Source organism: Scomber scombrus, chromosome 16, assembly GCF_963691925.1.
Source record: "Scomber scombrus chromosome 16, fScoSco1.1, whole genome shotgun sequence".
Classification (NCBI taxonomy): Eukaryota; Metazoa; Chordata; class Actinopteri; order Scombriformes; family Scombridae; genus Scomber; species Scomber scombrus.
Window position 1 is genome coordinate 27,862,968 of NC_084985.1, and position 14,589 is coordinate 27,877,556.

At 39.5% G+C, this 14,589-nt stretch overlaps 1 protein-coding gene across 3 annotated transcripts in view; it reads right to left on the reverse strand.

Annotated features, from left to right (window-relative positions):
* Positions 1 to 126: 126 nt before the first annotated feature.
* smad10a (SMAD family member 10a) overlaps positions 127 to 14,589 on the reverse strand; it is a 37,451-nt gene continuing 22,988 nt past the window's right edge. For 2 of the 3 annotated variants that reach the window (XM_062436531.1, XM_062436529.1), the window contains 10 exons: positions 14,347 to 14,521; positions 14,218 to 14,241; positions 12,232 to 12,444; positions 11,878 to 12,135; positions 11,199 to 11,303; positions 10,980 to 11,033; positions 9,176 to 9,359; positions 7,322 to 7,490; positions 7,004 to 7,142; positions 127 to 6,507 (listed from right to left, as the gene is read on the reverse strand). In XM_062436531.1, coding sequence (XP_062292515.1) covers positions 6,296 to 6,507; positions 7,004 to 7,142; positions 7,322 to 7,490; positions 9,176 to 9,359; positions 10,980 to 11,033; positions 11,199 to 11,303; positions 11,878 to 12,135; positions 12,232 to 12,444; positions 14,218 to 14,241; positions 14,347 to 14,521 — 1,533 coding nt within the window. In that variant the 3' untranslated portion in view covers positions 127 to 6,295. The remainder of the gene's footprint in view (positions 6,508 to 7,003; positions 7,143 to 7,321; positions 7,491 to 9,175; positions 9,360 to 10,979; positions 11,034 to 11,198; positions 11,304 to 11,877; positions 12,136 to 12,231; positions 12,445 to 14,217; positions 14,242 to 14,346; positions 14,522 to 14,589) is intronic. The other variant, XM_062436530.1, reaches the window with a different exon arrangement.

Genomic DNA, 14,589 nt, shown 5'->3' on the forward strand with positions numbered 1-14,589 from the left:
GGGACAAACACAAGACTGTGTAAATTGAGAGTCCTCCCCAGTGTACTTGATGAGTGAAGCATGATAGTGATTGTGTTATCAGTTGGCAGCAAGACTTCATCAACAAAGTTTGTATAAATATGACAATGTCATGTTTATTTTATTTGAATATACAGTCCACATTACAAGAGCAGCACATATTTACAATAAAATAACTACAAGATTTTAAAAAAACAAAAACAATACTCTAGCCAAATGAAATTCTTTAGTACATATTTTTTATATCAAGTGTCAGAATAAATGTGTCATGTTTTATGAATGGGATGATGTAGAGATTTTTTCTGCTTGCGTCAACATTAGGACACTGAACAAAATTCACAAAAGACATTAAAACAGATCAGTGATGAATGATAAATGGATCATTGGTGGTTTTTGTATGTGATGAAATCAGACTTTGTCCAGAAATGTTTTACATGTTGTCCCTCTACATCACACTGTAAGAAATGACAATAAATAAATTACATATTTTGAATATTTAACCTGAACCTGTTTTTGAAAATTGTGGTACCAATTCAATGTTTTTTCCCCCAATATGTAACATAAAAACTTTTTTCCATTTTCCATCACACCCTGTCTGCTGTTTGAACTCCCTCTGACTCCTCAACCTTCTTCAATATGTGCAGGACTCTAATAAATAAAAAAAAGCAGTATATTTATCCAGCCTTCTGTCTTCTTCTCTGGAGCACAAGCAGCTCCCTGTGTGTCACATCAACTACTGCCAACATTCTACTCAGAATGCAGCACTCTTAAAAGAAGATCTATGTAATGTATGTATGTATGGACTGTTACAGTCTATGGTAAGGCTGTGTGGAGAAAAATGGTGCAGCTGTACAGCGAGGTGCAGAACTGCAGCTTCAACTCATGTCATTATGATTACTATAATAGTTCCTCTGAGTGGTATGATGATGGTGTAGAAACAGTGGGTATAATCAGAAATCAGATTCCAGAAATGGGATGGACAAAAACAGTCTTATCTCACTAGTGTTTTCAGAGCTTTTAACCACCTCTCACAGGATTCTTCAGCAGATGGAGGAGATTTCTCTCATGTCTGATTATCACTTTTTCTTATAGAATGTCTGTCTGAGCAAACTCCATCCACTGATGAACTGAATACTGTCTGGGAAAAAAGCTTTTTATTAAATATTATTTTATTTAGTGGACCTTGACTTGTTTTGTTCATCTTCCTCTAGAGTCTGGACCAAATATGATTTCTATGAATTGTCTGGCTGGGAGTGGGGGGGAGGGCGTAGAGGCAGTCATGGCTGGAGTGTGTGTGTGTACAGTATGTGTGTGTGTTATAATGCAGCAGCACATTCAAACCAGTTGCAGGTCCTGTGTGTGAGCTGTCAGATGTGTGACACAAAGTTTGAGCTATTCTTTTGATGCTGATAGTTATCGTTGCTGTTGGAAACCTAGTATGTCCAAAACAATACATGGAGTTACAAGGTTTTCTACCCGACAGCAGCGACATCCAATCCGAATAAAATAAAAGCTGTTTCCAGTAAAATAAGTAACATGATGAACTGTTTGATTTGTCAATTTGATAGCTGGGCAAGTGATGATTGTACCTTAAGATGACTTTTGTTGTGATTTGGCGCTATATACATAAAAATGGATTGATTGATAATTGATTTAATTGATGATTGTTTAGCAGGCCACAATGTGCGGTGGTTAGGTTTGTGGGAAAAATGATCAACTAGTGGAATGAGCATGAGTGTCAGTGCCCAGGGGCCTTGGGAGTACTAATCCAGCCCTGCTGAGCTCTCAAGGAAACCAGCACTAGTTCTGGACAAAGATGGTAAGCTCAACAATTCCTTGAACTATTAACTTCCTCAACAGTTTTCTTGGTGTAGTGGGTGTTCATTTCAATAAAAACAGACATTGTTGAGTTGGTACATTTCCAATTCATTCAGCTGAACACACAACAATGCAAAGACTGTATACAGACAGCATGCAACAACATTTAAAAAGAATAAACTGACCAATAAAAACTGAAGAATAAATGCATATTTGATGATGGTCCCGTATGAGAAGCAGCAGTAACATCAGTCTTTAACTCTGACACACTGGACAGTACCAAACTCCATCCAGTCAAACAGCTGTACAAGCTTTGTCATGTAATGAGGTTGAAGGCTGGTTTGAGTTGTGTGGAACTTCTCTGCATGGTTACATCAGTCTTGAGACACAGTGAGGACGTACAGGTGTTAACTGCAAAGCATTTCTGGACACATCATGGAGCTGATGTGATCTGCAGTGATGTGATTGTAGAGATCGGATGATGATGATGATGATGATGATGATGATGACGACGACGAATTTGCTTACTATCTGAGAGCGCCTACTCGAACACTTGTACTTCCCTGAATATGGGCAGAGAACAGATAAATATGACATCTAATTGTGTCGTCCATGCTAAGATTAAAATAGTGCCAAGCTTACTCAGTCATATTTTACACTCACACAAGACTAAGGCAATAAATAATACTACTCAGGTATGATGAGTGCTCTGTTAATAGTTATGTCTATCACTATAAACCAGTCTGATATCTTCAGTGAGCTACACGGATACCTGAGGGAACCACAGAATATCATCGAAAGATCTCCAACAGATGAAAACCAAATCAAATATGTGCAATGTGAATCTTTCTATGTTTAAAGACAAACTATAGCGTCTGTCTTACAATCCAGTGTTGGTGCGTCTACTGTTGACAACAAAAGGCACGAATCACGAATATGCATATGTTTACGGCTGATCTTTGTAAAGCAGCTTGAATCCGATGACTCATGTTTTCTCAGATTCCAAACAGATTCCTGACAGGATGAAACTCCGCCTCTCGCCTCACAAACCCCCGCCTCTAAAAATTCAACTCATCTGTGCATTTATTCACATTTGGATCCGGATCGAGGGACAGTATTCCCAGTACAGCACAGTTCTGATTTGTCTAAAGATTTGAGATTGTGATATTGATTCTACTGTACCATGACACAGCAGATCTCATCTTAGTATCTAACAGCCAGTTCAAAGAGCAGTTTATTAGAACTCTGAAATCACTGGTGAACTGAAGGACATTGTTTTTATTCATTATTATCAGTTATTTGGAAGTCTATCTAATATCATGCTTATGATGAAAGAGTTGAAGTGAATCCTTTCCAAGTCTGCAGCAGCCTGAGTTAGACACATCCAGTGGGTGTTTTTTCATCATATGTAGGGTTTACTGTTCATGTTTTTTGCTCTGGCAACAAACCTTCATTCATCTACTGGAAGGTAGACACTGTTAGTGGAGACACACACAGGGTGTTTTGTCCTAACAAGACAGACTGTGAAAGATATCCACTTTTCATTTGAGGAAGTGTGACCGCTGAAATCTCAGCTAGGAATGCATTTCTTGGATTGTTCTAGTTTTTTACCTGTTTGTTTATTTTGTTTTACTGTTTGTTTGATTTTTATTTCTATTTCATTAAAAAAAACAGACATACAACATTCTTGAACTAATGATAATTGTATACAATACCTGTATATTTTATAAGGCCATGTTTTATGGATGCAAAGTGTCAATAAAGAAACTATTTTAAAAAAAGAAATTGATTGGATTGTTCAACTAATCCAGACTACATTTAATCTCACCCAGATAAAATAATCTTGGATTATAGTGTGCTCCTTTTTTGCTATAAAGGCAACATATGTAGAGAGAGAAAAGAACTGATATGATTGGCTGACTGCTGATTGGCTGGGATGGCAGTAAGGCTACAGAAGGGCTAAAGCTCTGACATACTCTTACAATGCAGTGACACTCTTCTTAACATAGTTTAACTGATTCTTCTTGAAGTGCACTGATTTTATTTTGTTGTATATTTTATCATGTTATTATTTACTGTGAACATGAGAGCAGGACAGGAGAGCTAAATCATGTTATTTTGCACTTTATAATCAACTCTATTGACTATTGGCTTTATCATACTCTTACACCTCCTTTATATTGTCTTTTTATTGTCTGTTGTCTCTTCTATATATGACTTCTGCTTAACCAACTATATCCACATGTTGTCAGAACAGATAAGAGTCATTTCTACCCTAAAATGACACTGATGTTTGTGGTTCTCCTTAAACCTTCAGTCATGTTCAGCTGTGTGTTTGTTACTTTTGCTCAACACAAAATATTCAACTAAGTAAATATAATACTCTTAAAAATGAAAGAAATGGGCTCAATTCAAACATTGTGACCATTGTAAACAGGAAACCTGACATTAAACTATGACATTATGATAGCAACTTGTCATTTGAATCTATCATAAAAAGCAAACATTATGCACATACTGCAGGGTTTTATCAATGTACAAAGCAAATCTGTCTGAACACACAAATAACTGATTGTATATTAGAACTGAAGTGTGGACACTGGAAACATGATAGAGCACAATGTAGAACAAAATAGCACCGCTAATAATAATGGAAGAACACACAAAATGCATGCTGGGAGGCTTCCCAACCTACCTGCCTCATGTAACTACAATCATATGATCAGTGCTCAGCCAATCATATAAATACTGATGATGCTTTCAACTCTCTACTCATGTTGCCTTCTTTTTAAAGCCACTTAGTTTATTGAGAATTCAGAGGATCTGTTTATCCTGGATTAGTTAAACCTGTATTAAAGAGCAGGGCCCTATTCTTTGATGACAAAACACACACAGCTAGTGGCAGAAGCAGAGTTCCAATAAACTGCTAGGACCAGGCCTGGAATGCTAGAAGATATCACAGATGATATCCAGGAGAACAGAAGGTACTGGTGCCACCTGCACGGGTCTTATCATTGGGGATCTCAGGCTTCTGTCTCTGGATTGACTGCTGGCTGTTTTACTGTACAACCATAACAAGTTCCTGTAACTGTCTCTCCTGTAACGCTTATTCCTGTAACCGTCTCTCCTGTAACCATCTTTCCTGTAACCGTCTCTCCTGTAACCATCTTTCCTGTAACCGTCATTCCTGTAACCGTTCATAATTCTGTAAAACTGTAGAGTGTAACTAATATTCCAAAGTAAGAGATAGCAGTTCATGTACCCAGCACTGCAAGTAATGACTTTCTATATGTTTGAATGACTCCTCCTAACTTGAGCAGCCTGTCAGCGATGAAGAGAGAGAGTGTGTGTGTGTGTGTGTGTGTGTGTGTGTGTGTGTGTGTGTGTGTGTGTGTGTGTGTGTGTGCGTGTGTGTGTGTGTGTGTGTGTGTGTGTGTGTGTGTGTGTGTGTGTGTGTGTGTGCGGTTTAGAGCTATGCACTGTTGTTATGAGGTATTCTGGCTTTGGTGATTTGCACCAACCATTTGGTTACATACAGGGTAGCACTGTTTCATTACAAAGAACGACAACACTACTTTAAAGCTAAATTTTTTTTTGGCGTTTTAGTCTTTTTGGTATAAAAATAACAGAACTTGAGCTGAGCGTATAATAAGGGAGCTAACGAGCTATTGGTGCTAACAGTTTTGGGTTTTCAATCAACAGACAGTGAAAAGCACAGTACGAGCACAGAGATGACATAACACTGGATCCCTAATCCATATTTATACATCAGTTCTGTTCATAAGACGTACAGAGAGCTGTCATGCTGTGGGTTTACTGACAGCATGTTCCAGAGGTATGCAGTTAAGTTATCTAGAGTGTTTTTGACTCCTGGATGTTCAGCTGCAGCTTGTTGCAGCTGAATCATGCATGATTTCTACACGTCTGTGTGTGTTCCGTTAATGAATGTGCACGATGCTTCTACAATGAGAAGAAATCCAAAGTGCATATAGGGGAACTGGATTTCTGAAACATCCCTGGAATTCTACAGTGCATACAAATGTCTTTAGGACAGAGACAAACTGGTCAGAACACAAAGTCAAAATCTTTACCTTCAGAGATCCAACTCCCTCATGTTGGAGTTGAGATTGTAGAGAGTAAAGCATTAGAAAAATCCCCAAGACATCAGCAGTTTTATGTCTGCCTGGCCACAGACGTTTTGGTTAGAGTGTGCGTGTGCATATGTGTGTGTGTGTGTGATGTGTACATTGATTGTTACAAGCATAATGTGTCGTTGGTCATTTATGATTTCTGTGTGTCTTGATTGGTTTCCTTTGTGTATCAATTAGATAGTATATTTGGCCTGAAGCAGAAATATTCAAGTGTGTGTGTGTGTGTGTGTGTGTGTGTATGTGTGTGTGTGTGTGTGTGAGCGCACATTCATAGGATCCAGATTGGAATTTGAACATGGTGTTCATCCTCAGTTAGCAGGCCCTGGATCTGCCAAAGGCATAGTGTGCAACACCTCATCCAGAAGCTGCAGAGCGCGGTGCAGGTGGACCTCCACCCAGCAGGGGGTGTGTTTGATGCTCTGTCGGGGGTAGTCAGGCCCCCAGCCCTTCACGAAGCTGAGCCGCAGGATACACAGTCGCCTCAGGTCGTCCACGCCGATCCCTGCTGCTGCAGACAGACCTGCCGGACAACAAGACACTCACATCAGATATACAGCATCTGATCACAGCACTATCTGACACTTGTGCCTTTATTGGACAGAGAAGAGGACAGTCAAGGAAACAAAGAGAGACAGAGATGATGGGTATGACATGAAACAAAGATCCCTGGCTGGAATCAAACCAGCTGCACCTATCAGTGTGCTCCATCACAGTCATTCCCCATCAAATCACACAGAAAGGTTCATTCTGTCACCGACTGATTCTTAATGAATGATTGATTGATAATTGATAATTCCTAAAGTAACAAATGGATATGTCTTAACCTATTATTCAGTTTAGTAACCAATCTTTTACACCATAGCAGCAGCACATTGTACATATAACATGAACCTGCCAAAGTAGCACAGTCTAATGCAGACCTAAATAAAGACAACATAAACAGATGGTTCAGCACAGAGCATCTTGCATCTCAAATAAGAATCCACCATGTATTATTGATGTGATGTCACACTCACTAACTGCAGGTGCGATGCCTCCGACGCTGCCTGGACCAGGAATGTTTCCCGCCACAGCAGCAGCCTGAGCAGCAGCTGCAGCCTGAGCCGTCGCTGCCTGCTGCTGCATCTGTCTGTGGCACTGCCGCAGGTCAAACACCTAGCCAACACACACAACACAACACAACATAACATTCATTATTCAGTAACACTTTACAGTACACTTGCAGATAATAATGTCTCATTTCAAATAGAAGTGTGAGGTTATTATTCCTGCTCTTCTTACATTAACACAATAGTTTAATAACAATGATGAATGCGTGGGAGCTGGATCCAGACCTTGATGTAGGCTCCGGGGTAGATCTTGTGCACAGCATCACCTGGTGCTCGGCCCGCCTCTCTGTCGAGGTAGTAGCTCTGTACAAACACAGCGTGGTCACTCATACAGCGCATCCACACGTCACCCTCTCCACGACACTCCAGCTGCACCCCTTTACCTATGTGTAGCCTGCAACACACAGAAAGACATCATTGAAGCAGAGGTGGAACATCACAACATACTGAACTAATACAACACTGATAGCTTGTGAGGCAGCACAGGACTAAACTGCTGTATATCAGGCAGTAAGTACAATCCTATCCTGTACACGTGCAATAATATCCTGATCATGTGCAATATCATCTGTGCTATTCAGTATGTGCAATATAACTGAGTACATGTACTGTTTTCATTTAGAATTCAGACTGTAATGTGTCTACTTGTCTGTTAGTTACTGTATGTAATGATGTACCATTGGAGACACTTCATTTTGTTATACATTGTGCAATGACAATAAAGGCATTGAATTGGATTGAATTGAATTGAAATTAATTCAGATCACAACATCATAAGATCACAGGTTTCAAGTCAGCTGCCTGTGTCCCAACCACTGCTGGTTCAGACCAATCAGCATCCTATAAGGACTCTCATCCATCTGCCTCACAAGGTGAGAAAAGTGCCCTTTTCCAAACAGATGAATGAAATGAATGAAAATCTGACATTTTAGGAATAAGGTTTTATAATTTGATGTTCCTTTGGTTGTAAAGTTTTGACAATACCAATACCAATAACCATTAAAATGGATAATCCTACAAGAATAAAGGATACATGTCACAATATTATGGGGGAAAAAGAGGTTGTTATATGTATTTTGAGATAACAACATGTTGTATATTAGGATTAAATTAAGTAGTTTGGATTATATGTGCATGGTGTAGGACTGCCTGACTGTTCATGTGTACAGTTGTGTTTTGAAGATCCTAAAACCAGCATACAGCTCTGCTGTGTTGTGTGATGAATGACAGAATACTGTACTAGTTATAAAGTTATAAAACCCAATGACTTTCACTATTTGTCTTTTCTTTTCTTTTCTTTAAAAAAAAAAAGTGTTTTGGTTTTATCGTACAGTTGACAGTCAAGTGACAGACAGGAAGTGCGAGGACAAAGAATGAATTGCCACTTTATTATAATAATATTATACTTTTACTCTGAGACAATTCTAACTTTCTTCCTGTGAGGGCAGTGGGCCGGGGTTATGTGACAGAAAACATCTTTGAATTTCTCTCTGGCTCTGATTTTTTTCACTAGGCTTCAAATGAGGCCTTTCTAAACAGCTGTTTTAAAGCTTGTTTAAAGCATACTGAGAGCTTAAATCTATCCTACTAACATAGTCTTATGTCAAACTGTGACTGTTTGAGGTGTGATCATAACACTTACATACTGTTCACATTCTGACCCAGCTTATTCCTTTATAATTAGTGTCTATTCCAAATGTTGAACCACAAATGTATTTTGTGTTCATGTTTTCTTTAGATTTGACGCTATTATAGTGAAAATACATATGACCTTATGTTATCTAAAATGAGAACATAACAGCCATAATTATTTCTGTTCATTTATTTAAAGTGAAGGATGCAACAATATTTGAATATTAGGCTTCACAATTTAACCTTTAACACCCAAAATATTTCCATTTATGGACATTCTAGGCCACTGTAGGAAAAGTCATACAATTTCAGGTTAAAAGAAATTAAATGATGTGGGTTTTTAATTGCTTCCAAATGTTATAATTGGTCAAATTTGACCCAAACAGTATGTAAGGGTTGACTGCATTTATGAGGCAGAGTAACAGAATGTCTGATGTCACCACACACCTGGCTCTTTCACTGGCGTCTGTGCGGTGGACGTTACTCAGCTGGCCTAGGCAGAAGCGATCGCCTCCTGATGGGTCGACATAACCGTCCACAGTCACTATAGGGCAGCTGGAGGGCACCTTAAACATCTCACCCACCTGAACGTCCATCTCAAAGTAGGAGATAGAGCACCAAAACTCTGGTCCTGCAATGACAACACAACAAACACTGTGTGTGACAGACTGACATATAACTGATATATCACTTATGTTTTTTATTAAGTATCTAATTATATTTAGATAAAATAAGAAATTGCATTCAAAAAAACACATTATTAATAAAACACATCATTTATAAACAATACAATAATCAATCTCTATCAAATATGTTTCTACAGAAATGTAATATTTACTGTCAGCACCAATTAATAAAAGCAACATTCATGTTTTAATAAGAGTTCAACCTCTTCCAGTAGACTCATATTTGTCTTTTTTTATTCTACAGAGGGAGACAGCAGCTCAACAGTATACACCACATAGAAGTGACATACATCATGTGAAAGCTGGGAACCTGCAGATTCATTAGAGATGCAGCTTAGCTCTGTGTGTCAAGTTCTTCTAGTCAAATCTGTAATGAACATTGTGTTTTGGTTAGGCACCTGTTCAAATGTTGAAACTTTAGATATTATGATGGAGAAGCTGTTGCGGCAATTGTGGGGTTGATACCATATTTGGTGCAAAATGAGCACTCAGGAATTGATAAAAATGCTCAAAACTAAATACCAGATTAAGACACAGAGACCTGGAGAAACACCATAGAAAAAGCCATGCTGGGATTTGGTATCAAGAACTTTTCACAATTGGAGATTACAGAAGAAAGTAACTCAGACATTTAGCAATGTAAATACCAAGACAACCAAAGCATCATATCATGTGGTGTTCCATAACTAACCCAGGTAAACCCCACAACATTGTTAAAATGTTACACCTCGCTGCTGCTAAAGATATAGGTTTGATATTCTAAGGTCTGCTGGTACCATTTTTACACAAATAAAGATGAAAGTGTTTTTTTAAAAATCCATTTAAATCCATTTTTATAGCTGAGTGGAACAGTATAGCAACTCCAACAATTATAGTAATAAGAGCAATAATAATTAGTGTGTGTGTGTGTGTGGGGGGGGGGGGGTATCTGTAGTCTGTGGTTGTAAAGTATCATGAGGCTGTGATTACCACAATAGGTCATTATATACAAGTGAAGGTAAATGTTTCAAAAATGGTCTGACTACAATGAACTATGAGGACTAACATCATCACACATGAATACAATGAGGCTCATTGAATCTACAAGAGTCTCAGTTTTCCAGTCGGGCCCAATTTATGTAATTACAAGACTGTAGAGACTCCAGTACACACAATATACCATTTTTAGAATAGGCTAAAATAACATGATTGCACTGCATGCAAACTGCATGGTTTCTGCCCAAACCTGCATGAGAACAGTGGGCATGGTTGTACAGGGGAGACTCATGGGTACCCATGGAACATACTTGTATCAGTTATCTTAGCAGAGAGATCAAGGAACCCCTTTGTTTTGCCCTCACCAAAATTTAGCCTACCTTTGGAGTGTTATTTAGCCCCTTCTCGACAAGTTAGCATGACATGGTTGGTACCAATGGATGTCTTAGGTCATCTAGTTTCATACAAGTATATCAGTAGTTAGCTTTAAAACTGAACCGGCAAAAAAGACAGTAATATTGGCCGGATACACCGGTGTCCTAGTGGAGTTTAAGGTTAATGTCTCAATCTACCTTCATACAGTGTCTTACCTGGATGATTGGACACAGAAGGAGGGAAAGAGGTTGAACCGTGATGCTGCGACCCTGAGAAGCAGAGGTAGTAGATTAGCCCAAAACAAACAAACAACAACAACAACAACTAATAATGGCTATTGTAGACATTAAGATCATATAAAGGTATTTTACTATATTATAATCTAATACCTTAATATAAAACAAAGAAAAAACAGAGATTTTGTATCATCTTACAGTGGTGGTTTGGATGATGGAGGGGAGGTTGTTGGTGACCACGTCCATTCTGCAGGGGGGGTCCTATTGGAGCGTAGGAGGCTGTGCTGCTGCCTGTCCAAACTGCTACAATACAGCAAAGTAACAGATGACTCATGTTAGATGTTAAAACACAGTGCAACAACTCAGTGTTCTCTAATCACTCACTATATTACTGATGCTTCTTCATACAGATCATGCACTGACCATGCATTCAAATCTGTAACACCTTCAACTGGTGTCAAACTGTTTTGCATAACTGCCACCAGCATCAGCCATTACACTGCATGTACTGAACTATGGCTGCTTGATTCATAGAGGGGAACATGAATGTCTGTATCAAATTTCATGGCAATCCATCCAATAGGTGTGGAGACATTTCACTAAATTGCACAAATGCTAACCTCATGGTGGCGCTAGAAGAAAAGCTGCTTCCCAAAGACTGTAGAACGTTTGGCTTTATTTAAAAAGTTCAAAGTTAAATTTGACCCAACCTGCACAGAAAAACACTGAAGGGTAGAATGTAAGACAGGTATGCAGGCGTGTAGTGTGTGTGTGTGTGTGTGTGTGTGTGTGTGTGTGTGTGTGTGTGTGTGTGTGTGTGTGTGTGTGTGTGTGTGTGTGTGTGTGTGTGTGTGTGTGTGTGTGTGTGTGAACTCACTGTGGAAGGCAGCCTGACTCTGAGAGTGTTTATTGCTGCTGTACCCGTTCTGCACGTGGCCGTGAGGAGGAGGTAGGGAGGGTTGTTGTGGGTGTGGGGGCTGCTGGGGTTGTTGGGGACCCTGTTGCTGAGGAGGGGTTTGGGTTGGGGTTGGGGGACGTGGTACTGGAGTCATGACTTGAGCTTGCGGAGATGCGGTCTGGAGGCGGCTGTCACTGTGACCGGCCTGCAGTGGCAGCATGGAGCCGGAGCCAGACACTGAGAGACATAGAGAACACATGAGACCTGCCTTCTGCACACACTGATAAAAACATTTAATAATAGATATGGAAACATTCAATAATGAATATAGACCTTTGGGTGAGACAGGCAGGTTAGTGTATCTGGTGACAGGTGGGGGTCCATGGGGCTCAGAGGACAGCTGTGGAGGGGGCAGGGGCTGGCCGTAGTGGTCTGGAGGAGGCAGCTTCAGGGCCACTTGGTGGTCAGACAGAGGCATGCCAGGTGGGAGGTCCATCTGTATACAGTCATGGATGTATTCTTCTTTGATCAGCCCGCCTGGTGGTGCTGTAGGAGGCAGGAGGAGGATAGACTGAGTGGAGGACTCACTGCAGGGTAGTGCATGTAAAGGCCACATTCACTGGTAGTGATGTTACTAAATCTGAAAACAACCAGCCAAGCCCTGAATATCACTGGTGCTCAGGTAATGAACAGTCTAATAAAAAGGCTGTTATTGGTCATATAGCCGAGCAGCCAGGTTACCACTTTTAACTTTGACCAGCTATAAATGATCTGAAAGGCAGTATTTCAGTCAAAGTGACCACTAAACTACACAGAGTGGAATCCCCTCCAGGAGACACTGCTGTGAAATACATTGTGGTGTCCTGATGTGTTCTTAAATCTAACACTGAGACCACACACTTTCCCTCCTGTGGTTAGAACACAGTCTGTGAGGCTGAGCATACACCTCATGATTGAGTATGAGCCACATCTGAAGGAAGGAAAGTGGTCTGTTAGAGTTTCCTGGTGGGCTTAGCCATTTTCAGACATGTAGTGTGCCACTGCAGGTTTCATCTATCATCTCTATAGATGGGTTAGGGTTACATCATTGTTCCATATGACAGGAGCATTTCTATGTGTGGCCTGGTCTACAGAGAGAGGAGAGCTGTCAGTGCTAGAGAACAGTGCTGAGTTGGAGAAAAGTGACACCAGAGAACACTTTGTCTGTTCTCTCACAGGATTTGATTTTATACTTGAAGCTTTAATTCATGACCAATGAGAGAATAAGGAATTCTGTGAATCTTATTTTATGTGTAAGCACAGAAATTCAGTACGTTAACTCTCATTTAATTCTTATGTTTAGTTTTTTTTTTAATGTTTTTATCTGACATAAGAAGAATTTCTTATTTACTCAAAGGACTGATGAGCAAACTTATCATCACCTTTATTTAACAAGAGGCTATAACTTTAACTCAGCCTGCTTTAACCCTTACATAATGTTCGGGTTAAATTTAACAGCTGCAAAAACACCCCTAATATTGTTCTTTTATTCTGAAATTTGATAACTTTTTCTAAAGTGGCCCAAAATGCACAAAATGAAAATATTTTAAAATATTATACTTTTGTGTAGATGCTACAAATGTTTGTACATTTAGGCTGTTCTGGGTCAAATTTGAGCCGTACTATCTATTGACATGTGTTTATGTTAAATGAATAGTTCATAGTTTTAATCATTCTTTTTATGATGTAGCAGTGAAGACTGATGGCTCTAATGGTTATACAATAAACCCCACAGTTCCATAAAGTTCTTGTCATTTTCACTTTACATAAAATACATTTACATCATTATTGCTATGTTATATTTTCATGTCTTAGGTCAAATAGGACATGATGATATTGTGTGATAGTAGCTGTTTTTTCTTCTCTCTCTGCTCTCTGAAACATGAATCATTTAATCACACATTTATTGATCAGTCAGATTCACTATTGATGCTTTCTAAACTGATCTGTGGTTCAAAATGTGGTATAGACACTTTTTATGAGGAGATTAGACCGGGTCAAAACTGATCCAGAGGGTGTAGAATATGAACAGTATGTGAGGGTTAAATGTGGCCCACCTCATTATTACAACATATACAGAATCATATAATCCACTGTGCTTAATAGTGTCTTAACCTTATGTATGCTGTGACTGTATTGAAACATATGAAAATGTAATGAAATTCTTGGCCTTGGGAGGTGAACATGTTTGTGATCACATGAATAAGAAATAGAAGTGGTGCCATGAGTGAGCGTGTAGTATATATAAATGATGATGTGCTGCTGTCAAATAGAGCTCACCTGTATTTTGAAGGCTGAGACCAACTGTGAGAGAGGACAGAGAGAAGCAGAAATGAAAAAAATGAAAACTACAGAACACAAAGCATCAATCAGCTCATTTCAGGATAAAGTATGAAGCTGTGAACCTACTGATGCCTGGTGACACCACCCTCTCATAATGGTAGGGGTTGACGCACACGTTGTCGTACTTCAGGTCGAAGGCGTACTGGCAGAACTTGACGTGCTTGAGTTCATTTTTGTGGAGGTCGGGCCAGCGCCACAGCCGAGCATAAATCACGTGAGGGAAACCTTTCCTTCCTGCCACCTGAGGAGAGAGCACAGCATCATTACAACACTGCCAGTACAGTCTGTGCTGGACTATCAATCTACTCC